The sequence below is a fragment of the Centroberyx gerrardi genome, chromosome 15, assembly GCF_048128805.1.
Source record: "Centroberyx gerrardi isolate f3 chromosome 15, fCenGer3.hap1.cur.20231027, whole genome shotgun sequence".
Lineage (NCBI taxonomy): Eukaryota > Metazoa > Chordata > Actinopteri > Beryciformes > Berycidae > Centroberyx > Centroberyx gerrardi.
This window is the reverse complement of record NC_136011.1, coordinates 7515152-7541063: the sequence shown is the minus strand read 5'-3', so window position 1 is coordinate 7541063 and position 25912 is coordinate 7515152. Positions and strand designations below refer to the sequence as shown.

The 25912-nt window shown below is 45.8% G+C and overlaps 1 protein-coding gene across 1 annotated transcript; it reads left to right on the top strand.

Moving 5' to 3' along the window:
- The first annotated feature begins 10654 nt into the window (after positions 1-10654).
- Positions 10655-17348, top strand: cdc42ep3 (CDC42 effector protein (Rho GTPase binding) 3). Its single transcript, XM_078288921.1, has 2 exons — positions 10655-10902; positions 15488-17348. Exon 2 carries the CDS (start codon positions 15721-15723, stop codon positions 16816-16818), a length of 1098 nt encoding a protein of 365 aa, XP_078145047.1. The 5' UTR covers positions 10655-10902; positions 15488-15720; the 3' UTR covers positions 16819-17348.
- The last annotated feature ends 8564 nt before the right edge of the window (positions 17349-25912 follow it).

Genomic DNA, 25912 nt, shown 5'->3' with positions numbered 1-25912 from the left:
CTGGGTCTGTTTAAGAGTGTGAGCTAAATGTAAATGTCTCTCCAGTGCGTGAGGAAGAAATAATATACGCAATGAGGTAAATGAGTAATGCTATTTCTGGATATGAAAATGTAAGCAGTACCGGAAAACGGATAAACACAGCCCACGGTGCTGTTAATCATGGCGTCAGTCATCGGAGAGAAACGCGCTCGAACGATAACACCGACATTCCTGGGAAATTATTGCTGTTGATCCCGTAATTATGCGGAGCTGATTAAGCCTAATTCAGTGACTAATAAATGTTTGGTTACCTCTGGGCAGAGCATTGTCATTTGAAAGCAATGTGAAACATTCCCTTTTGCTTGGTGTTGGAATGCCTCGGCGAACGGCTCCGCTGGGAAATATAAATTCAAAACAATGTAATGACAGGCTATTGGGGGAATTCTTCAGCCCTACAGAGAGTGGTATTGTTTTAGGGAGGCCTAAGTTAACATTTGTTATTCTCCGGCTTTCTTTGCTGACTTAAATGTGGGGTATTCACGAGCACAAAGGACCATATGAGTGAAATATTGCCTGCTTGTCCAGATACATTCCAGGCACCTGGTGAAGCACACAAACACAGACAGCCGCTGTAGAAGAATGCACCTACTGAGCACTGTATAAAGCTTCAATCCCTGCTATATCTCCCACTCATATACATTCACTCCCTCTCTCTCTCTCCCACACACACACACACACACACTTACTTTAGCAGCCTGGAAACCCGCCAACTACTGTATTTCCTACACACAGGCCCACTTTATGGTCCGCTGGCCTAAATTACTCTTGCCCACGCCGTCCATCCCAACACATTTCACCCCAGTTTGACACAGAAATGTAAAGAAACCCAAATCCCCCTCGCCGTCCCCCCCCCATAACACACACTCTCTCACGCCGGCGAGCCCTGAAATCCACACCGCTCTACTCTTCACATCTACCGCTCAAACCGTCTCGTCTGTATCGGCAGCTGAAGGGTCTGATTGACGGCTGGCCTTGGCTCCGGAGAGTCAGAGATAAGCAGGCCCAGATGGGGCAGGTCGGATGTGTCTGCCTGCATGATTTAGCCCCGAGTCTGGGACAATGGAGGGGACCTAGACCCGGCTGCACCTAGACCCCCCTCCATCCCACCAACCCATGTCAAATACGAACCACATGGGAGAGGTGTAGATCACCTTTTGATCTGCCCTGTGGGAGAATCGGGGCGTGCAGACGGGATGGTGGGTTTCTCCGCACGGTGGATGGCATGAGCCCGGCAGCCTCGGTGTGACCCGGCTACCACGGGACGGGCAGGTCGGGATGTTTTACTGTGCAGTAAACGGCATCGGATGAAATACGGCCGGCCGTCCCGACACAGGAGATAGCTGACGGGCCGATCTTCGGCTTCGATCTTATCACTTTACAATAACTCTGTCTTCCTGTGACCCTGCTGACTGGTAAGGTGAGGAGGTTGTGATACATGACGCTGCAGTGAGCTACAGCAGGCTGAAAAATGGCTGTTATCCATGCCATAGAAGATGGGTGATGGGACAATAATAGTGTTGGATGTTGCTGCAGTAAGTGATTCTCTATGACCTGGTTGAACGGTAAGGTTAGGAGGTCATGATCATGTCTCTGTATTAAACTACAATGGATAACAACTGAGACTGTTACTGTTGACCAGGAGACAGAAGAAGGGACTTGATTTGCAGTCGATCCTTAGCCGCTGCCTGTATGTACAATACCGGGTCATTATGGAGATATATATCTGCACACAGTACAAAACAGCAGCTTCTGCAAATAAGTCTTAGTCTTAGATCTTAATCTTTTACAGATGCCTCATATACCTGCGGCATTTCATTTACTATGTCATCCATACTGATTTCTTACTAATTTAATTCTGTACAATATTTTGGCAGTAAATATATTACACTAGTCTTACAGACAAGCAAGATAACCTTGAGCCAAACTGCGGGCCTCCATCATTTCAATCCAGGCATAATAGCGTCGTAATAGTTTAAAAACATCTACTCCTCCAGTACCTTTCAGTATAATTGATGTTCAAGGAGTCCACGCCTCAAGCTGTACACTACCATTACGGCTGCGGTGATTTACGCACTGTTTTAGCCTGTGTGTTGCTCACAGGTGGGAAGAGGACCAAAACATCCTACTCAAGCAGAAGTATGGATCCTTTGTTACTGATAAGCAGCTCATTTAAAATGTTTAGCCCAGAAAAAATACTTTTTTTACAAAGGGGAACATTGTTACAGATGGTGGTACATATGGACAAAAGGGTTCAAGAGTTCAAACTAGGTTCTTTTCATAAAAAAAAAACATAACAGAAGAAAGTGCATTAATAAATTAAAGCATGAACCAACACCATTCATTGAACATGATAACCACTGGACAGTTTTTGATGCAATGCCTATGGAGAACCTACAAAAGTTGAACTCTGTATGGATGCATTATAAAATGCTTTGAAATACAATGCTTTAGTCAACACATACTTACGTAAAAGTGAAATTACTGACAAAAAGTACTTAAAAAAGCACAAGTACACAAGAAAGCTATTCAGTTACAGTAACAGGAGTAACTGTATTTCATTACTTCCACCTTTCATGTGGTTTATGCCCAGGTGTTCCTCTGAACCACTGTACTGAAACCTCGGACCCTCCCAGGACTTTCATAAAGTAAACCTGTAATCCTGAATATTGGATGCTTTCATGCAGCATCAGATCATAACCTCAGTCAAATAACTTGCGTTCTCTAACTACCAATTTGTTAACTGGGGAGATCTTTGAAAGACGCGTTTGTGGGTTAATTACCGGCTAGGCTTCCTATCAATGGGCCTCTTTCACGGTCACTGTGTTGATGCCACACGCGGTTTTGCGTCCAAGCTATCAAATGCCCTTCCTTTCACATGATCAGCTCTTTTGTGGCCTCTCGGGTGCCTCTGTCTTTTGCACACGCTCAGTTTCACCGCGCACGCTCGGTGTCTCCGCGCCCGTGTGCACGCTCACTGGCTCTGAATACAATAAAGGCTGAGGTATCCGTGGTATTCGCCTAGCCCCCGCAGCAGCTCCCTCTGCCTTTGACACATACTAGAGTTTCTGAGGAACAGGCCGTTATTATAGGCCTCCGCTCGGCCGCTTCTCAAGTAATTCCTACGTTGGTAGAATCGGGAATGCAGGGTGTGATATTGTGTGTGGTGTGGGTATTATGTGTAAGTGTAGAGTCAGTTTGTCAAGTTGGACAGAGGCTGGGAGGAACGTCAGGGTCAGAGGACTTAATTTAGAAGGGGAGCGCTAAAGAGGACTCAAGTTGTAATCCCCGGAGTGTTCTTCCCTTTTCTAGACAGGTTCGGACAAGTAGCCACACTAATAACACCATCCCCATTCTAAAGAGTCCAACATACTCAGCTTTACCCCACGGCTGACAATAGCTGAAAAGTTGATTTCCACATGTCTACTTTTGGGTAAAAAACATTTAAAAAATCAATTTTTCATGAGTTTAAGGTTTAAGTTTGTAAGCTTAAGACTTAAGTTACCTACTATTCTTTAAAATGCTATTTTGATAATACTGCTGTTATTCATTCTGCAAGAGTAGGTGCCGATTTTTTTCAAATGTTGGATATGTCATTTTGGAACCGAACACATATGGAACCATATGGTAGATTACCAACTGTGGGAAGGGATCATCCAATCTCCCAGGAAAAAAAACGCACATGAGTGAGATTAATTGGATCCATTTACTGTAGATAACAGATGCATGCTGAGTCACATTCACTGTTTTAAAGAGTGAACGACTCAAATTAAGACTGTTGCTGATAAAGAGTACAGCAGATGGTGTCTGGGTATATTAAAAAGCCCTGGCTCAAATCTCCCCACGCCTTTATGCCTCTCCCTGCTCAGCACTGCGCCGGACTGAATCATTTGCTTTGCTGTGGGATCCATGCCACAGCAACAGAGCTGCCACTAAAACGAGCAATAGCGCCCAAGAAATCCTCAAGAATGCATTTCCTATTTCAAATAGCACAATTAAGCGATTTTATACGAAGTATGAATGCAATCAACGTAATCAAAGCGTTTCAGAGTTGGCAGATGGAAACTTTGAAGGCTGCTAATGAACTGAGCTTTTGACTTGAGTCAAAGCGGCTGAAGATAATCTCACCAGATGTTACAAAGCATATTGCTGTTGCTGAGAGTGAAACCACACATACTTCTATCTGAAGCAGATGAAGAGTAGCCAACACACAGTCAGTTTGACAATGTACAGTATAATGTGAGAATGTGACCTCTCCTCATCTGGTGGTTGCTATCAATGCAGCTCATTCTGGAATTAAACACATAACTTGTGAGTAATTGAGGACTCTTAGTGCTACCAGTAGCAACAAAGTGTATTTTGGGACAATTAAAAAGCCTAAAAAGGACACTACAAAAATTAAAATGTCAGCATCAGACTGAAACTTTCTCATGCTATTCTTTTTTTCTTGACCCCTGGAATGTTATTTACTGACCACACAGATAAGACTTCCATAAACCCATGAACTGGAGCGACACATGGATTCCCTATGGACATCTTAGTAGGCATGGAGAAAAACAGGAAGCCATCCTTTGATCAGATTGGAGGCTGACTGACAATGATGGATTTCAGCAGGGGCCATCCCCCCACCCTGAAAGTGTCCTGCTGTGACCATGTAATATGTTACGGGTCCGAAATGAAACTGAGCGGCGATTCACTCCATATCTCGCTATCTCCACGCAAGGAATGCCGCGTGTTTATTTTCCCACTTCCCCTCGTGTCCAATTAGACACACCCACGCAAACCTTACTGCGAGTGTTGCTGCATCCAAGCATTAGTTTAATCGCATTATCTTCTCAAATGAAAAAGCATTATATAACCCACTTCTGTGTACATTCTCCAAATTCCAACATGGTGGAGCATGTTTCCCGGAGCCTTGAACACATCTGTAATGAGAAACAGACCGAGTCGCCTGGTCTGAAGAATAAATCAAGGATCTGCTGAAGGCACCGCAAGTCCGCCGCGGCCCTCGAGCTACCAAAAGATCTCTGACAGCACATGAGACATCTGTGAGCAGTGTCAGCGCTCACATCTTCTCCCCCCGTCGGTCCTGGCCAATGACGTGAACGCAGCTCAGGTCCGGGCCTCAGACTGGCCTTAGTTTGACTGTAGCCGGTATCCTAACTCCTCTCACCGCTCTATGATATGGGCTAGGGCAAGCTGCCAATTCTCATGGACGTAACAGCGCTACGGTTGTGCAGGATGAAGGCCTGGCGGACATGGACGACCGCGAGCTGATTGCGAGAGGGCGGCCTGTGGCACAGCTACTGGAATTCCAATGGGAAGGCTCACTCCTCCTCGCCATGTGATGTATCGCTTGTTCTCTTTCCCCCCGGATGCGTGCCAGACATGGTCACACAAGCGTGGATGTGGTCAGATGGTCTAATTGTGGAAGACAGATTGTCTCTGCAAAAAATCCCCCCTCAGATACCCTTACACTGTTAGATAGCATGAATCTGTGATGTTCAGTGCATTCCTGGGGTTATTTTGTGATGAAGCGTTGAATTTTACTTTCTCTGTGTTTTTGGTCAACCTGCCTCGTCTGCTTCTACTTCAGTTAGTGATGTCCTACATTTCCCAAAATGCCTTTCAACAACACCGAGAAAAGGAGTGTGGACTTCTTGCATTCAGTAGGTGTAGGTGGAGAGAGCGATAGTTATAGTAAGATATATATAGTAAGCAAGACATTACACTCCCTTAATCCAATGACAAGGAACCTGTGTCACAGTGTACAATACATGTGTATAGTGAACAGTACGTTTATATAGCTTTTGTATTGTGCTGATATTTTACTTATAATTAATGAAAACAAAGAAAACGTTCACTGTTATCACTGAAACTCCCACAATCCTTCTTCATATGAGGAATCATCTAATTGGTCTGTTTAGAGTCGGTCGTGCTGACGAAGCTGCAACACTCACATCCTTTCAGTGAGTCATTAATCCTGAGCCTTTCAACATTTCACGGTAAAAGGGAGGTGGGGTGCATTTTATTGTTGTTATAGTCGATAATGTTACTGGCAGTTATTTATGTCAGTACATCACAGCTGCTACTGAGACATAGACATAGTTTTATGGTTAGTTCCGAGGTAAATAAATGAGGGAGGGTGTTTTGTTGTTGTCAAGTTGCTAACTTTGAAATTGACGGCATTTGCCACTGAGGTCAATGTCAACCTCACAAAGTCAAGTAGTTACTTTTGCATGCATGTGGTGTTGTTGCCTAGTTGATGAAAATGGCAAAATCCAACCAGCAGACATAACTTTATAGCAGGAGCTAGCTTTATCATGCTCAGATTTCACTAAACAACATACACTGGCTATGTTTACATGCAATCAAATAATGCCACTTACTCTTAATTTACTCTTAATGTGATTATGACAATAATTTGATTAAGCTGTTTACATGCGCAACAGAAGTAAATATTCCTCTGTATATGCTATGTCACATTACCCAACTATTCAGTATATAGGCTACATCTGCAGCCCCCCTCCACATGCTATAATGTATTATAGCCTACATAGGCTATATAGGCTAATATAAATAATGTGACATCTCCACGTGAGCATTTCCCTCCTTTCATTCCAAATTCAGCCATAATTCTCCTGTGCAATGCCCTGGTTGTAACTTTCCTACAATAGCACTGCACGACTATACAGCATCTGTACTTGTTTAACAGTGTTAAAGTGTTTTAGGGTGGATGTTTCCTTTAAAGCTTTGAATCTCACAGGAATCTTATTTACTAACTTCTAAACAGGTTGAGGCTGGGCAGCATATCAGTGATGGCACTCAAATAGAAATCAATCTGAGTGCATGTATACACCGAAGCACTGAACACTGATTGCACTTTAAGTTGCTTTGGGTAATGCACCCAATAAATGGTATCATTAACAGTGAATTTGACTTGGAGAGCTGACACACTGCTGTCCTCGCACTTCACCTCCCACCTTTCACCTCTTGTCCAGTTTGCACCGCTGCTAAAATAGACACATAAACCAAGGTGCTACCTCCGGTGTGTGGTCTACTGTGATTCAGGATGGCTCATCGCCCGCACACACACACACAAAAATCATTTTGGGATGCGGCCACAGAGCAAGACAGTGTTTAGACTACCCACAATCCACTCCTTTCTCCGCTCAGCTACACATCTCCTTTACTCAGAACATTGGCCAATACCCTCAGTGTCGGGTCCCTCCCAGTGTACTGCCTGCAGGCCCGAGAACATTGTGAAATGTTTACTGTCAGGATGAAAATAAATGTCCACACGAGGACCTACAGGAAAATAGTGCAACCCTGAGAGAAAACTCTGATAAGATTGTAAATGGAGCCATTATAAACTGGCCTGTCAACATGTGGCGTCAGGGCTCTGAGCGTTCCCTATGTATGTTGAATGCATGTGGGACATTTTGTTCGTGAAATGTTATTCAATGCTGTAAAAAAAAATGTTGACAAATGTCCTGAAGTAAGGGAGTGCATAATTGCCTGAACCCCCCCTGGAGAGTGGAGAATGTAGGGAGTAATTTCATTGTTATTGCTCCACATATCTTTGATACTTAGGGCTGTTCTCTTTGGAAATGGTTACGCTTGTCATTTCAATGCGTTGTTTTGCAGATCCAATTGTAAAAGTGAGATCTTGTGAGATGACTATATGTCTTTCATGGCTGTAATTATTTATTTTCTTCCATATTCTTCCTAACCCTATCTTTAAATGTTGCTCATATGTGCATTGTGGTTGGAAAACACACAATATGACCAATTCCAAATCTGTTTTTCAAGATCCTAAAGCAAAATTAGATGTTTTGTGCATCTAAACCTGTCACTTAACACCTCCTGGCACGATCAAATGCTAAAAATTGCATTAAAACAGCTGTAACCGTAGCCTTTTTTTTAGAAGACAATCTGTCACAAACCAGGGCTTTGTGTTACTGTTTCATATCCCTCACTTCACTCACTTTGCCTCCCTCAGACACCAAGTGATAATGATGTAGCTTACTCCATCACGGGTGTGAACGCGTCTGTCACAGCAGCCGGAGGAGGAAGGGTGGGATAGAGGGGTTGATGTGTCGATTGGATGAGCTGTTAACCTGAAATGAAAAACCCAAATCTGTGAGACTGAGGAAAGAAAGAAAGTCATCAACCACACAGAGGAGCATGCTACTCCTCATGACTTACAACCAGGCTACAACAGGCAAGAAGGCTACCAATTCTGTTTAGAGTTCAGTGTGATTCTGAAATCCTGTTTTTCTCAGACGTTTCACTTTGATAAACTGTGACAGGCTTGTTTACCTGGCCTGGGATCAGTGCGTGGTGTGTCAGTCGGAGGAAAGTGACCTCAGTGGAACAATTCAGACAAGACACCTAGGACTGGAGAGAGAAACCTCACATACAGAGAGGCCTCTTGTTCAAAGGGCAAAGGCACGGGCCAAAGCAAATGGCGCCTAATGGAACTGGAGTTAAACTGGAATATATAAAAAAAAAAAACCTAATTCCTCCCATAACATGACCCAAAACAGTGCTTGTGGTGGAAAAACAAAAATGAGATGACAAGCATATTCCTGGCATTTACTGTGTATTCAACAGAACTGGTGTGAGCTTGTTGGCTCTTGGGTTCAGTCAGTGGAAGAATAGCTGCGAGTGGCGGGAAGGAGAAACGCTCCAAAAACTGGGATTCGGAAGTGAAAAACCGTCAGGGCCAATGAAGACCTAACGTCGGACGGGTGCGAATTTTCTAGTTAGCGCCGACGAAATTTCCCATCACTCTACTACACTGGAGCAATTTATCGTGCGGGGGAGGAGGAGTTTATTTTTAGTTTGTTTTTAGTGCAGCCGCTCCGGAGTTTCCAAGGTTTTAACGGCCTTCCTAAATGAGAAGACAGCGGTGTGTGTTCTACTTACAGATCATGTGCCGGCCACATGGACGCCGCGATGACATCACCCCCCGGCGACACTACAACACCATGCTAAAAGGCCCTTATTCACAAGTGCTGTTTAACTGGTGCCAAATGATGGCTGTGCAACTTAAATAGAGGGTGTCTCAGCGACTGTAAGCTGTCCACACACAGACACAGCCCAACACTACACATTACATTTGAGTGTAAGACTTACATGGGGCTAGTTATTACATTGGCACATCTATTACATGAAATATAACTGTAGGGAGAAAGCTGGATTAAGGAGAATGAGCGATTCAGGTCAAAATTTGCCGGAGAGGAGGAGTGGGAATTTGCGGTGTTTGCTGAAGGGTGTGCTTCCTCATATGTTGGACAAGACAGGATTACTGCTGAAGTATGAGTAAGGCTTGTGAGGACATGCATTCACCCCTCTTCCTCACCGCAAACAGAAGCACACACACACACACACTCTCTGATTGAGACACAAGCACCCTTCCCCCCACCATGTATCTTCTCTCTCTCTCTCTCTCTCTCTCTCACAATGGACATGCAGAAACACACACCTCTCCTTCGCTTTCCCTCCCCGATCTCTTTAATACGGAGCGTGACATCACCTCTGAGCAGCACCGGTTTCCAAGGTGATGGGATTTTTTTTTTTTTTTTTGATTTTTTTTGGACGAGAATAGAACAGAGCATGGAGAGCTGCTAAAAAAAAAACGAAAACGCAGAGACCTGTGTCCTTGACTCGAGGGCATCGGGTTAGAGCCTTTACACCGTCCACTGTTCCCCTCTCCATGCATATGAAAAGATAATAGAAACACAATGATTCCCACTGAGGAAGTCTATTTCGGCTTGCAGCAACTCATGCGCTGTCCATTAGCCAATTTATAAATGTCCTCTGATGCACTGCAGTGCCGCAGTGCTCTGCAGTAATTAGTCCATTCAGACCATATAGCCTCACATACTGCTGTCTCTTTCAAAAACGAAGCCACGTGCCAGAGATAGATAGTATTTGATATGAGACAATGTGGTTTTGCAGAGAATAGGAGTTATAGTTAGGGGAAATAATTGGAGAGAGTGAGTGGTGTGCATGTGTGTGTGTGTGTTGGACAGATAAGGATAGAGAGGGGAGGCTCGAGAAGGAGAGAGAGAGAGAGAGAGAGAGAGAGAAGCCAGACAGCCAGAATACAGCCAGTCAAGTGTCTGCCGGCTGCCGGCTGAATTTACAGAATAGCTCTTATCAGATGTAGGCAGTCTCAAAGCCAGGCGGAGAGAGGCGGAGAGGCAGGCGAGTGAGAGAGAGAGGGGGGGAGAAAAGAGCGCACACCCACCCGCACACACCCACACTCCCACATGCACACACATATCAGAAACCACTGTTTTGCAGAGGAGAGAGATAGCCAGACATCCCATGAGGCAACGGGCATGGCGTCCGCCTTCTCCACACAGCGCCGCTGACAGGTCAGCTGTCCGTCCGGAAGACATCAGCACAAGCTGCAGCGAGGGGGACAGGAAGGATCCTCCAACACCACAGAGCTGCTAAAAACATATATATATATAGACAGACAAGCACAGGTGCTGCTGGAGAGGGCGAGAGACACAGACAGAGAGAGAGAGAGAGAGAGAGAGAGAGAGAGAGAGAGAGAGAGAGAGAGTGAGAAGGGAAAGAGAGAGACAGAGGAGAGAGAGAGAGAGAGAGGGAGGGGAAGGAGGGGTAGGAGGAGACTGACTGCTTCAGAGGGGGAATAGGAGCCTGAGAGGAATTCCAAAACAGCTGTCCGGCAGACGTCCCAGCAGCCCGAGGCAGAGACAGACAGAAGGCAGGGCAGTGTCAACAAGCCGCGGGACGCTCACACATCAGTGTGGGGGCTGCAGCGCTCAGCAGAACCCCGCCAATACCTGGGAAGGATCAAGATCTCTCCCCACTGGAATATCTGAGGTGAGTGAGAGCGGGATCAGATATTGGTACGGTCGTATGGAGCAATGTTGCTGCAGTTTACCTGCTGGCTTGTAAGCGGCAGGGTTTGTGACTTACAGCGTTGGGTTTGTGGTGAATGTCTGGAGGAGAGTAGGTTATCACAAGATGTGTGAAAGCAAGCATGGTAAGTGAAGCGTTTGTGCAGCAAATGCTCTCATACATGCAACACAAGGGCTGAACTGTGAAGAGGGAGCAACACGATCCCCTCACCGCTTTCCTAGAGGGACGTTTTTAGTCCGGCTACACGCTTAAGGCATGTTCCTCCGAAATGCGGAGCTGGCTTTGCCGTAATCTCTTGAGGGAGCAGATTTGGGAAGGGAGTTTTAAGGGTAAACCGGGGGGAGGGAGAGAAAGGACCGCGCTCATCACTTTGCCAGTGTGCGTTCGTGTTGACATTCCCTTCATGTTTCGTGCGCTTTGATATGGTTTCCTGCTCGTCCCTGCCAAGGATCACTCTGGCGAGCGCTGCCCATGCTTGCGGGTGGCACAGGGGAGCGAGAAAGAGAGACAGAACAAATACTCCACCCTGCTATTCAGCATAGTCCCAGCACAGCCACCAGGCCCCCGGAGGAAGGCCTTTGCCTATAATTGAGGGTTTTTTTTTTTATGTAACAAACAGCTCAGCCTATTCTGTAAGGCTACCATTACCCTCTGTGGTATGTGCTTTTTCTTTTTATAACAGCCCAAAGAGAGGGTCTTTCTGCTATTTATAGACATGACAGAAGTCAAGGCCAGGGTTATGTGTTAGAACACTATTAAAAAACTCTGTACTTCCACTGATTACACTATACCACGCAGTAGGAGGAACACTGTGAAGAAGTTAGTCTCCTACATGCTGTTGTTACACTGCTTACAACCACTACAGAGCTGCAGAGTAGCATGTTATTTTCTCACTCAGCACAGTAATCCCATCACGGGACGGATATTTATGGCTTCTATTTTCAAGAATGGGAAAGTCATATACAGGTCATAATTTGAACAGCTGTCTCCGTGTCCCTCATCGCTGGCTGTGGTGCAGTTCTGTGTACAGTGACGCCGAACTGCAAAGCATCATCAAGCTGTAGCACTTGTTTAGACTACAGCAGGGTGACACCAGTTCTAAGAATATGCTGACCCAGATATTTCGCACGTGACTTGATTAAAACAAGAGGTGTCCGAAAATAGACGGACAAATCACGAGCAGCGACTTTAATTGCCAGATATTCTACCACCTCCCATCAGCGCATATCTGTCTGTCTTTACACTTACAGTTTCAGCACCCCTGCCCCCCTCTACTCCCCCTCACTAATAACCCTCGAAGCATGCACTGCATTCCCCCTCCAGCCTCGTCGAAGAGGCTGGAGCGGCTCCAGACCTCGCCGCGCCTGCACAGATAGCCGCCGCTGACCCAATGACACACTGGCTCTGTCCCGCAGCGCTCGTCACGACCGAGACGGCCGCTCGGCCGAGGCACCGCCGCATCCCTCCTTTCCCCCCTTTCCCCCCAGAGGTGTAAACGAAACCCGTGACCGCATTCTGCAGTGGCGTCGCCGGCTGGCTCGGAAGCTGGCAACACGTGCCGCGCAGCTTCTTTTGGGCCCGTTCCAAAAGGAGGCCGCAAATCCGGCCTTGGCTGTGAGCTAGACCAGAATACACCTGCTTAACTGCTAACACCCTGCGGAGACCAAAATGGATTCATTGGGTCAGCAGGCCGTAAAGTTTTATCCTGGGCTATCCTGGGCTGCTGTAATTGATTAATTTCCTCTTGGGCTGCTGCCACAACCTTAACTCTATTATACTCCAATATTGCTGTGATTTTAGAGATTCTCTATGTGCTATTTCAATCAATACTCAATAACTCAATTCCTCAACAAACTCCCATGTTGGATACACAGCGAAACACTGGCAGCCAAGACATAAAAGCCTGAGATGAGGATATTGTTTTCCTCATGCGCTGCTGGTGGCCTCTGGCATTCCAGTCATGTTTGCCATATAAGCCAAACTGAAGCACCAGCAGGATGGCTGACGTGAAGGTCAGGCTTTCACCATACCAGCTGACTTCTCACGGGCCACAACTGTTGACCTTGGCTCGGATGCACAGCAGATGTCTCCCTGTGAGCACTGGAAGAATTGGGTTGCTCTGCCGGTGGAGGATTTCCTATACATTCCATCTATATTATTGATTTCACAACGAGATTATCAGCTACCATAATGCATGAGCTTTGCGTTTTTCTTCCACGGCACTGGAGAATACAGAGTCTGCACAATTCTCACAGGTGAGGCAGTGTGGTCTAATTTCATGTCTGGGCAGACCAATAATCAATAAGTGCGTTTGATAGGAAGTGGTTGAGCCAGAGGTGAAGCAGTGACCTTCTTTTCATGGGATTGTGCTATAACACAGCTATACTGTAGACGCAGCACACACTCACAGGAAGAAGCTTTCGGATCAGGTTCGGTGGTGCATTTGTTTAACTTCCGATTTCACCGCTGCAGCGTGCATCGGCTGTCAAGGTCAGAAAGGGTTGAGCGATGGAGAAAGGGAAAGAGGCTGAAAAAAAAACACACAAGAAAGGGGAAGGAAGGAAGGAAAAGGGAGAAAGGGAGAAAAGCCTGAGCTAAACAAGTGAGGGATCTTGCTTTACCCCCCCCCCCCTCCTCCACCTCCTCCCTCTTCATCAAACACTGCAGCAGTGCTTCTCACCTCCCGCCCATCCCCACCTCCACCCTCCTTCCCTTCCTCTCTCTCTCTGTCACTATTAGCAAACAAACACGCTCTCCTCTGCACACATGGCGTGCTTTCAACACCGCCCCGTCTCTCGCGGGCGCCGTCAAGCGCCTCGTACAAACACCCGCGCTCACACCGGCCACTCAAACACACAAGGACCCTTGGAGAGCAGCAACACACTCGCACATGTTCCGCATCCCTCCGCAGTGTTTGTCATGTCTATATATAGTCCCATAGTGCTTGTTGAGTGACAGGTTTATTTGGGTTGTAATGGCATCCCCCTAAGTGAGAACATTTTCTCTACTACTTCATATGCTGTACAGTATGTCGAGGTCTGGAGACATATTGGTACTGCCACGCTGAATAGAAGCATTGCTCTCATGTGATAAAACAGGTAGTTTCACTGGAAAACACTAGCACCAGAAAATGGAGAAAATGTATGTCAACGCCATCTTTGCCTGATGTCTCCATACTGTAGTCAAACCAGGCTGCTGGTTGGACTCAAATACACAGCGAGTGTCTCTCTCTCCCTCCTCACTAATGTGTCTGCTGAATAAACATAGCCTACTTAAAGTGTCTCTGATAAGGCTGCTGCAGCGTGTCTCTATGGGGTCGGTTGCAGCAGGAATGTGGATGTTTTCTAAGTCAAACTTTCTTTTTTCTTTTTTTTTTTTCTCGGGGTGGACTTGACCGCCCAGGCACTTTTGTGCAGCGGTGCACTCTGTCAGACGGTCACCGCTGACAGACCTTTCATAAGTAAATATGTCTATAAATGGGCAAGCTCTCTCTCCTCTCTGGTGCCCCCCCCCCCCTCACACACACACTCATTGTAGACTCCCTTCCTCCACGGTGTATTTTTTCCCTTTCTCCTCAGTTGCTATGTCATTTCAAACGGTCAAAGCAATTCTCTTCTCTTTTTACTGAGCTCGTCCTGCACCAAGCTGCTTGCCAACACGATGACATTTTCTGTTGGGTTTGTAATAGAATAGCTTGGAGAAGGCAGCACTCCATGCAGGCACCTTTTATCGAATCCAGTACTCCTTAATAACGTTTACCCATCCTGATATACTGTGCAAGCTCGCTGGTGTCCTAGCCCTTATTAAACTTAAGGCAGATATTCTGTATATCAAATCCAAATCAAATCACCATCTGCATCACCTTCTTTCTTAAAATCCACCCATCTAATCCCTCGCTCTATCTCTAAACCCCTTAAACCCCCTTCCTCCCCTCATTCTCCACATGCTCTCCCCCCTCTGGTCCATCTCTTGCTATCTCTGTGCGTGTCTGCGCAGTAGCCCGCTCCTAAAACCGGCTGCCCCGCTCTGATCCCAGTAAAGTCCCCTTTGCTTCTCCTCTCCCAATCTGCGGCCCAGCTGTTCCACATTAGCACATCCAGAGCGGGGAGGCCAAAGGAGGCTCATGTGCGGAAATGTGAATGTGAGTAGAGCAGCGGCAGCAGCCTTAGACCAGGCCTCGTCCTCCTCTCCTCTCCTCTGGCTCCTACGCTCTCCAGATGCGAGCGGATGATGAGGATGTTTTTGTGCGGGATCCAGAACTTATTTCTGGAACTTGTGTCGGTAACCAGATTTCTTTATCTGGATGGCGGGGGTGACAGCAGTTGTACATCAGTAGGGGAAGGAAGCTTCAGTAAATCTGTCAGTGCTGGGTTTGTTTTATAAATACTGAATGGAATGCAGAATGCAACATCTTCGCGTGCAACGTACCCCAGCAGCAAACTGAGATATATAAGATGAAGTTAAGAAGTTTGAATGCTGTCATATTGTTTGGAGCTAAGACTGCTGACTGTAAATCTGATCGCTCTGTCTTTCTCTCTCGTTTCAGAGAAGTGGCCATCTGACCTTTCCACAACCCCAGACATCACCAGTAATACTTGGAATCCCATCTCCTGATCAATGACACAACGACTGAAGTTATTCCTGGAGTTGCACATGACTGCTGTATTCCTGAGAATGTAACTCGAGCGTCTCCCCAGGGACACTGTAACGTTCAGAACTTACAGAACATTCTCCACTGTCCTGTCCTACATATCTGAGATCTCTTCCACAGTTACAGCCATGCCAGCTAAGGCACCCATCTACCTGAAACCCACCAATAGCAAGAAGGGAAAGAAATGTCGCCTGAGGGATATATTGTCCCCGGACATGATCAGTCCGCCACTCGGGGACTTTCGCCACACCATCCACATCGGGAGGGGCGGGGAGAGAGATGCGTTCGGAGACATGTCCTTCCTCCAGGGAAAGTATGAGCTCCTTCCGGGGAAGGGAGAGGTGGTCCACCCTCAGTTCGGCATCCAAAGTGAGTTTCTGAGAGCGAACAGCACCTCCGACGCCTCCTTTGCCGAGACCCCCTCTCCGGTTCTCAAGAACGCCATCTCCCTCCCGACCATTGGCGGCTGCCAGGCACTCACCCTGCCCCTGATCTCCTCCACTGTGTTCCCGCTGCCCCCGGAGCCCCTGGACGACATCGTGGGGCCTACAAGTCCCATGAAACCTGACAGGGCCGAGGAGGTAGAAATCCTACAGATGGACGCTCTGCTGCGCTCCATGGACGTCTTCAGCGGCGAGCCCTTGCCTCCCTCTGCGGATATCCAATCAAAGCCCGATGTCCTTCTGGATGTGCTGGAAAAACCAGAGAAGCCGATGTCTAAGACAGTCGCCAAAGCTAACAAGATAAACAAGGGTGAAAGCAGGTCTGAAAAGCCATCATCTTATTACATCAATGGCCACAGCAACAGCATCTACAAAGCCAACGGAAGCCTGAACAGCAACACAAGCAGCGACAGCTTCGACAGCCTCGATGGCAAAGGGAGCTTCAAGAGTAACGGGCACGGCGGCGGACTCTGCAACGGCAGCGGGAGTCTCAACGGCAACGGCAACTGCAATGGTTATGGATACTTTAACAATGACATTGCCCTGAGCTATAAGAAGGAGCTGTCCAAATGCAACGGAGACTGGGTGGACAGGGACAGTGGGGTGGAAGAGGGCCGCATCTGTGATTTTGAGTTTGAGTTTTCCAAGGAGAAGAGTTCGTCGCGGGATTCCCTCACCCAGATCACGGGGTCACTCCTGTCCCTTGAACTCGATCTGGGCCCATCCATCCTGGATGATGTGCTCAACATCATGGACAAGCCCACGGCGAAGAGCAGGCCTTGAGCAGTGCTGAGGCCCCAAGAGGAGAAAGGGAATTACTGAACTATAGCCATGAGGACAGAGACTCACAAAGCAATCAAAATGGTGTCTGGATATATCATTGTGATGAAAATGAGCTAAAATAGACAGAGCTGCTTATGTTTTTATTGTCAAAACAAATAACTATTCTAGCTTCTATGGAGTGTTGATTCTTCTTCTTCTTCTTTTTTTTTGTCTGTCATGCTACCAGCATGTTTACGATGCATGCGCTATTGAATTACAGCTAAAACACAGCCATTGTGCCTTTGATTTATTGATTAAATTACTGTAAAAAATAATACACGATAGATTTATGTTCTTATCCTGACTTCCGCAGTATATATGAGAGATACTTTACAAGTGTTGAGGTTGCTTTTTGCTTTTTTACACGGTCTCGATCTGTTTCTCCATGAAAATAATGCAGTTTGTGTGACTTTTTAATGTGTTTTAACAAAGCACTGTTTTGTTTGTCACATAATTCGTTTGCCACATGACTATTTCAAAGAACAGAATACTATGCATATTTGTGTTTTTAATATTGTAACACAAATAAATACATTTTGTCCTATGTTTGCCTAATTTCTTGCGAGGAATGTGTGTTACAGGATTTGAGTGTTTACTCCAAAAGATAAAGCAAATGGGGGAGAGAGAGAGAGAGAGAGAGAGCAGACAGTCTGAAAAATCAGACCAAGAGAGAAAACTGAAATAGTAGGAGAGGCAAAAGATGTCTTATCCAGGAAAGAAAGAGCTACAGATTGGCAGAAAGAAGGATAGAATGGATTTATTTACTCGCCTCTGACATTCCTTGCATTCTGCCCGCCTGCCCTGCAGTGGGAGCACCGGTGGGCCTTCATCTGCCCCGACCAGGCGCCTGCTCCATTTGTTTGCGTGCGGACGGGACAAGCAGAGGAGGGGTCTTTAACATTCCCCGCATTCCAGCCGCGGAGCACAAGTGTCCAGGACCAGACATAAATCAGCTGTTTCCAGTGAAGAGGGCGGGTTCTCGGTCTTAGCCACGCAATATCCATCACCCAGAATGTATAGAGAGACGGGGCTGTAAAACACAGTGCTTACAACCCACAGGCAAACTTTGCTCAGTGCTGAGCGATGGATGGGCCCTCTCCGTATGTCTAGTTACAATAAAGATCATGTTGACCCAGCAGCATTAAAGCAACAGTCTGAAAGAGCAAGACAGCGGTGAATACCCATGCTTGCCGCCTCTTGAACCCTACCACCCCTTTGTAGCTCTGCCCTCCTCGCCCCTATCCTCTATCTCTTCAGTGTAGACATACTGTATGTAGGGTAAGTCATAACAAGACCCTATGGAAGCCTGTGCTGTTCCTCTTGAACACCGTACAAATCCGAGATAAGGGCCAGGCATCCCCCAGCGTCCACGTGCCGCTGTGTCATTCTCAGCTAGAGAAAAAACGAGATGACCTCCCGACGCTCCCTCTATACACAAACATTCAAAGCGACCCGCGTTTGTGTCGGCGAGCTAATTTCGCATGCAAATAATTAGTTGGGGTTTTGATTCCGTTTCTGTCATGGAGCAGGCCACTGCGGCAAACCTCTCCGAATCCCTCAAAGACCTCAGAATGTGCGTAAACAACCGCGACCGGCCCAGCCGAGGCGTCTCAGGCCGTCGTAAAACCAGATGTTAGAGGCGGCATGAACATTTCCCCACGCAAGAAAAGCCATGTCGTGGCAACATGCCCCGGCCGTCGGAAAATCCCCCGCATTAGTGCGTAGAGTTTGCATTTGCATAGCTGAAGCATCTAACCCCCGAGCATGAGTAATGGAAACCGCTGCTGTCAAGGTAATTACTATGCTTATACCTGCAATAGTACATCATTGACTTGATGACAGCCCTCATTTGACAGGCGTGGACCCCTAGCAAACTCCCTTCTGTTTACAAAAGAAGCTGTGACCACAGCCGCGAAGTGTGTTGTGTAACATATTAGAAGTATTGCTGTGGAGATGCCAAAGCTCTCTGACTCGAAAAATACCAGGAAATACCACAGTATTTTATGAAATCCAATACAAATACCCGACATATGTTAAATTCTGAACACTGCCTTCATGTTCTCTCACTTTGAGCTCAGCGCTCTACATGAAGTGGAAGGGGGTTTTTGTTTGTCCAAGGGACCAGTTGGCTTTGTGCCTTGATAGTTGTAGAACTTTGCGTTATGTAAGCGATGCAAGGTTGACATTTCCATAACTTTTGTTCACTAAGCCTAGATAACAAATCTTTGGATATCCATTTTGAATTGCACAACTTCAGCCGGCTGTAGGCTACTGGCAGTCCCAGACTGTCTTGTGTTGTTGCTGATTTAGTCTTCTCCCGGACCCTCAGGGCGGAACAGAAAATACCAGAGATGGAAGGTAGAAACAGTCCTGTTGGACTGTTTTTTATTACAACATGGCCAGCGCCAAGGTGGAAGTCTGACCTGAAGAAACCTTGAATCCAACCGCCTTAGCTTCTCAAAGTGAACCACAAAGAGGCTGCACAGCAACGCAGTCAGGCATCACATTGTGTGACAAACACCCACAGACTCACAACAGAACAATATTCCACTTGTTTCACTATCTAAAAGTCACAGCTTAATGCCTGTGTTTGTGTGAGTTTCTCATAAAATAATTTCACTTGGGAAATCAGTCTTTCTTTTTTATCTCAATCTTTTCAATCTTTGTTTTAATGCCGTTTTGTTAGTAGAGCCAAACGCACACGAGTGCCAGTTGCTGAGAATAGGGGAATGATTGCCACATTAGCGACGCTGCTCCAGAGTAAAGTGCCCTCCAGAGAGGGAGGTGACACGGGTGTTGCCGTTACCTGGTGCCTTGTAATTTCCCCGACCAGCCGCTTACTTGACAAAAAACAGAAAAAGCCTAATTACTTATTTCTGCCTCTTTGACTTTGATGCTGCAGTTTAGTAGAGCAGTGAGATACATCCATGGGAAAAAGGAGGGGCATAACTGTAAATGCATGTTTACCCATTAGTCTGTTCTGGATTATTTTACTATATTTCAACCAGGAAACATAAGTTGGAAGGGTAGAAAATCCCTTCTATCTGCAAATGTTTTGGGGTTTTTTGGTGATTGAAGACATTTAACACAGCTTGTGATGGGCCATTTTGTATCATACATATAAATATTACCGAAATAGAGACAAAAAGGCTCACAAAGTTTTCTTAAAGCATTTGCCTAAGTACCGGTAAATCATTTAAGAACATGTCGTGAAAGTCCTTCCAGCAGACTGGTGATCCAGGGGAATCCAGCTCCTCCGTTTCCTGGGCTAAGGTGAAGCTGTCAGTTCACAGATGAATAAGCTTTGGCCCACAGGCCGCCGGTGCCAAAGAAAGCACAAGTCAGACCCAGCAAAATTTTCCACCCCAACCTCCGCAAGAGAGGCGAATAATGCGCACACTGTCTTTCACACAGAGGTGTTAGTGAAGGAGCCCCACGTAGCTGGACTTGAGCTGTGTCAGGCGGACGAGAGGGAAACTTTAATAAGACGTTTCCCCGCTCGCTGGCCCTAGATGGAGACAGCAGAGACACGAGCAGCAGGATAAAGCTTCTCTTGTCCTCACTGTCCTACTGCCCAACATGAGCCCCAAACACAGCCATAGCAGTTTCCATCCAGGCAGGGGGAAATATCTGAGGCATGAGCACGGCTTTGTCTCAGAAATATTCTTATTAAACATTATTATCGCTCACATTGGAGAGAGATAGCATTCTGAAACGCATACCGTACGTGCTCCAGCATTGAATGCCACGGTTGAGATAATCGGGGTCGAAGTAACGGGAGGTTCTTGGGAACATTTACTTTGGGATGCTGAGCATGAACGCTGGAATCAAGTGTTCCCCAGATCTGCTGATTTAGCAGCGCAGGGCCGTAGCTCCCTTTCAAAAGACAACAACCGGGGAGCGTAGTGAGAGCTTATTCTCAGGGGTGAATTAAAGCGAGCGGGAGAAAGAGAAAGGGGGTTGATGCAGTGCAGATACGAGCCGGGTCACATGCAGTCGGGTCTGGCAGGCAGCGGATACCTTGGGTTTACAGTGCTGTTGACTGTTGTTTGGCTGACAGTAACCATAGCGAGTGGGGTTTGTATCTGCAGCACGTGCAGGCAGAGGGGAGGGGAGTGAGAGGACAGGAGTTAAAATGTTACAATAGTGTCACCTCGGAGGCAGCGGGACGCCTCCACGACAAAACCCAGACGCCTTTTAATCGTGGTACTGCACTATGTAGACCAAAACAAGAGCTACACTTAAATATACATTTGATTTACCTCTAAGTCTTAACTGTTTCACGTGCATCTTAGTTATGTGGCTTCTTGCTCTGGACAGCAACCGTAATGTCCGATTAGGTGATCATATTACAGCAATAAAGTCATTCTAATTTCTATAGTGCTTGGGCTTTTGGGCATAGTGCTATTCACAAAAGTGTTTAATCTGGTTACATTTGCAGTGAATAATAAAGATTTTCAAAAGTGCTGTTAAAGGATCAGCAATTCAGCAATTTTGGACCTATAAATAATTTGTCTCTTACATACCTGTAGTACTTGGAGAATATTTAATATAATATATTGACTATGATATATTGACTCCTGAGTCAGCTGTCAGTTGAAACAGCGAGCTCCTGTGCTAGGCCTCCTGCTGCTAACAATGAGTCCACATGGGGTTTGTCAAAATATCTCCAAAAAAGCCATTCGTAGGCTCCATAGAGGAGTTGAGAATAAACATGACACAATTCCGCCATTACGCACACTTTCACTAATCAGGAAATCACAGAACTATTTTTCTCTGCTGCAGCACAGACTGCTGTGGGGTGGAAGTGCGTTACTGGCAGCGTGATCTAGTTTTGCGGACAGGTCAGGTCAGGTTGTAAACAGTAGAGTTTGGTAGAAGACTATCCACTGGGTAGAAATGGTGCAGTGTTGCTGCTTTCAGGGCTGTAGATATAAATACATTGGTTGGTCGCCATATTGTTTCCACAGGCTGGCTTTTTTGGAGATATTTTGACAAACGCTGCTTGGACTCATTGTTAGCAGCAAGATGCTAGCAACTGAACTCACTGTTTCAACCCACAGCTGACTAAGGAGTCAATATGCTCTGTGGGCACTACAAGCACTACAGGTATGTAATAGACAAATTATATATAGGCCCAAAATTGCTTAACTTATCCTTCAATCAATATTCATGTTGGTGGAACATTTTTACTTTGTAATATGCATACAGTATGAACAAGGTGTATGAAGCGTCAGCACCCAAAATTAGCTGCTCCAGGAATCTGCTGCAACCACTGATGTTCAGGCTTTTTCAGACTAGCATTATCAAATTTTACAAAATGACCTTGAAAAGTGAAATGCAAAAACAGAAAGATCTTCACAGTAGCTTTAATGCAGCACTGGGCAACATTTTTACATAGAAATACACCTGTCTTATCAGTCTAAATCATAAAGTGCGATAGCGCACTGCAATAGCGAAGAGAGTCTCATCCCCACTAATTGAGACGCAGTAGATTCGCCCTATTTGTCCAAATGAAATTCTGGTGTCAGATATGGACATCTCTCTGTCCACAGGAAGTGACACATCGAAAGTTAAGAGTGAAATGCAAACTGTGTCCTTAACAGCAGAGAGAGAACGCTCTGTTCAGGCCAGTCTGTGATGCTCTATACCAAAGGATAGAGAGAGAGGCATAAGATCTAACATCATTATACCAGAGAACTATCAGGGGAGCTCAATGTCAGTGTTTAACTGAATTAGGGGCATACAGTATATGCTTGGAAGCAACTTTGTTCTTCTAAAGTAAAATATTGCTTTTTGATCCTACAGGGTGGAGGAAACAAGGTTTGAATCGAGCTCGTTTAGCTTTGCTGACCTTATCACCAGTTCCTGGAAATACCAACTGTCACATTTGGTGCAGGAGATATTTTTTAGTAGTTAGCTTATGGCTTATACCAGTTGTGTTTGACAAATGGATAGGCCAATACTAAAATCATTTAAGGTCCTATTCAAAAATGAACCACAACTAAATAAAGAAATAAATAAAAAGTAATCAATATGATTTACTTTAATGATTTCAAAACGTTATCAACAGGTATCTATCATCAGCCCACATGTTTTCCCACTAATTTACCCCACTAATTTACCTCACATTGGTGATTATAATGTTCTGCAAGTCAAACACCAATGTCAGACAGTACTACACTGCACATGGTAGACATTTTTCCTACAAAGAATATGACCTTGACTTCACAAACTGTAGCCTGCATGTCACTTTGTTGAGTTCAAACTGCAGTTAGTGACATTCACTATCCTCCCGTCAGCTTAATGATGAATACTGGAAGGCTTCTTCGAGACATGGAGCTGAGCGTGTGAGTGTGTGCTTGCCATTTTAATCGGCTTAATTTACAACAACCCCCACACTGCAAACAATCCATGAATTATTCATATTTTATTCATATTTATTTCAGCCCACGGAGAATGGGACTGTGACCGAAGCCGGTTAGATGGGAAAGTAATGTATGCGCTCACTGGGTGCCGTGTCTGAGCTGGCCTTCTAAGGCAGAGCAAGGGAATGAAACCAAAGGCTGGGACCATGTGAGTCTTTCTAAGATCGTCCTTGGCTATATTTTGTCTCATTTCAAATGGCATGCCCCTCGTCCAGGGCAGCAACTACCCATTAGGGTGCTCTTCTTCTGCCCAACAGCCTATATCCACACATAGGAGGTATTTATACATTTGCTCTTTGCTGCATTTCCTCCAGACAACCCCCTGAGAATTCCTTCAATGCCACGCAGAAGGGAAGGGTAGTGGGCTTAGTGGGGTATCTCCCTTTATAGATGTGGGTGACATCACTTGCCCTCTTTTCCTCATGCAGCTCAACAACACTTCTGTCACCCTGACGGATGATTGTACCCAGTCACCTCTCGGGATCTCGTGGTAAGGCAGTCGCCGGTTTACCCAGCTGCCCCGGGGGTGGCAGATGAGGAAAGAATATGTATTTCACAGGCTGCATATATGAGGAATAATTTGTAATTCATTTTATATCATATTGCCTGTTGACAACCTGTTTTTTTTAAACCACCCGTTCAATTTATCCATTGTTTATATTATCAAATTTTTCTGCACAAATCACTTTGAAAAAGCAAAATTCAATCCATATGTGTGAGGAGGATCAACTCTCTTTGAGCAGCAGAAATCAAAGGACCAGCATGCTTATTTGTGATATTAACAGTTGCACCCTGCAGCTGCTCCACTGACAATGAATGGGAAACTGACTCATTGTCAACTCATTGTTTTTTTGTTTTTCACTTGACTGTTTTGGGGCTTTTACATCCTAATAAACATTATTTGAGTGCTTTTAGAGCCCCAGGGAGGTTTTGTTAGTGCTATCAGTTCTGAAATAGCATATCAAGAGAAAAACAGAAAAAGTAGCTTGTGGTTGTGCCTCTTGATGACATGTTGAATTCCTGACTGTCTCCTTTCTTTGAGAGAGAGCTAGAGGAATAAGATACATGTGTGAATTTTGGAGTGGAAGCCCCCTTTTACTGATGCCAGCCATTTAATTATCATATCTCACTTCATCAAATCCATCTCTGAATAACACAACACAACTGTTATCTCTGTACCTGCGTGCAAGTATACAACCAAGGAAAGTGGAATCAGTGAAAGCACACAGTGTTCAGGTCAGAGGACTACATTCCTGCCGTTATGGCCAACAGCCTTCAGGATTCTGCCTTTTAAGGTAAGACCCCACTCTGTTTCTCCCTATCCCCCCCTCAAGCTTGATCCCTCTGTCTGCAGGGGGCTCACTGGGTGCCCCAGAGTCTCCTTTTATAAGTTGTCACCGGCCGGTCATGCGATCACATCTGCAGGAAATTTCCAGCAGGTTCCTTTCCTACGACCCCATGAAGAAACGGCAGCTGGCGGCCATTCATTTTACGTTTTGTTTGGAGGAGCTTTTACACTTCAGGTTTGCACACTTGAATTACGACCGGGTAGTAAAGTGGAACAACACACAGCATGGGAGAGATATAGAGGAAAACACGACGATTTCAAAACTTCCAATTTTAGAAAAAAAAGAGGAAGAGTTATGAATCAATGTTGATGAGGTTCTCACGGTGTTGCGACCTCTGACCTCTTCTCAAGAGTTGCATTGTGCCTCCACCTGAAAAACACGCCAAGCTGCGTCTGCGAAATGCATCTCATTTCCATTTGACACCGCAGGGAGCAGAGCAATATAACAGCTTATACTGTACTTCAGCCGCTCTCACTGGATTGTCAATCACCATGAGGACTGAGGAGTCCTGGCTCAATTCACGACTCCAGTCAGCATGGGGAATGTCTTGGACAGACTCCCGGTCCATGCATCAGGATCAACATGAAATGACTACCAAGAGCTTAAATATTGGCCGGACATTGAACAGTACAATAGGACGCAATCTGCATGCAGACATCTCAAAGGATGATTCAATAACCCAAAAAAGAATGTCATGTCTTCTCCAAATGTTTTCCTGTAAATCTATTTTCAAATATGTCCCCTATAGGCCCATTCAATCAAGTTCATCAACTGCGTACTGAAGTTGACAAAAGAGAAACAACAAATCAAGTGAGCCCTCTATAGGCAAGTTGCGTGATAGCAGTGAATTACAAGCACAGACTGTATGTAATATTATTTTATATGCTCACTATCCCAGCAATATAGCTTATCTTTGCTGCTAATGGCATGACTTGGTCTACATTGTTGCATAAAAACAACATTAATCCCACATATCAACGCTTACATAACTAACCTTTCCCAAAGATCACAGGTCACAAGGTTTTCTGGCAGCAGGGAAAATACCAGTGGTGCAGTTTCCCAGATGCAAAAGTTAGTTTTGGGTTGTCAGTGGCTGTCAGTGGAGGAACATGGCGTTTTGGGAGATATATCCTGAGCCAAAGATAGATCACCGATGTCAAAGGGAGCGACCTCTGAGAACCTAAGTGCTCGTGCCCTCCAAGGTGAAGTCGAGGCATTCTGCTCTCCTGTCCGAACTCGGAAAATATTCCATGAGTCCCGAGGGTGCGGGCTGACGGC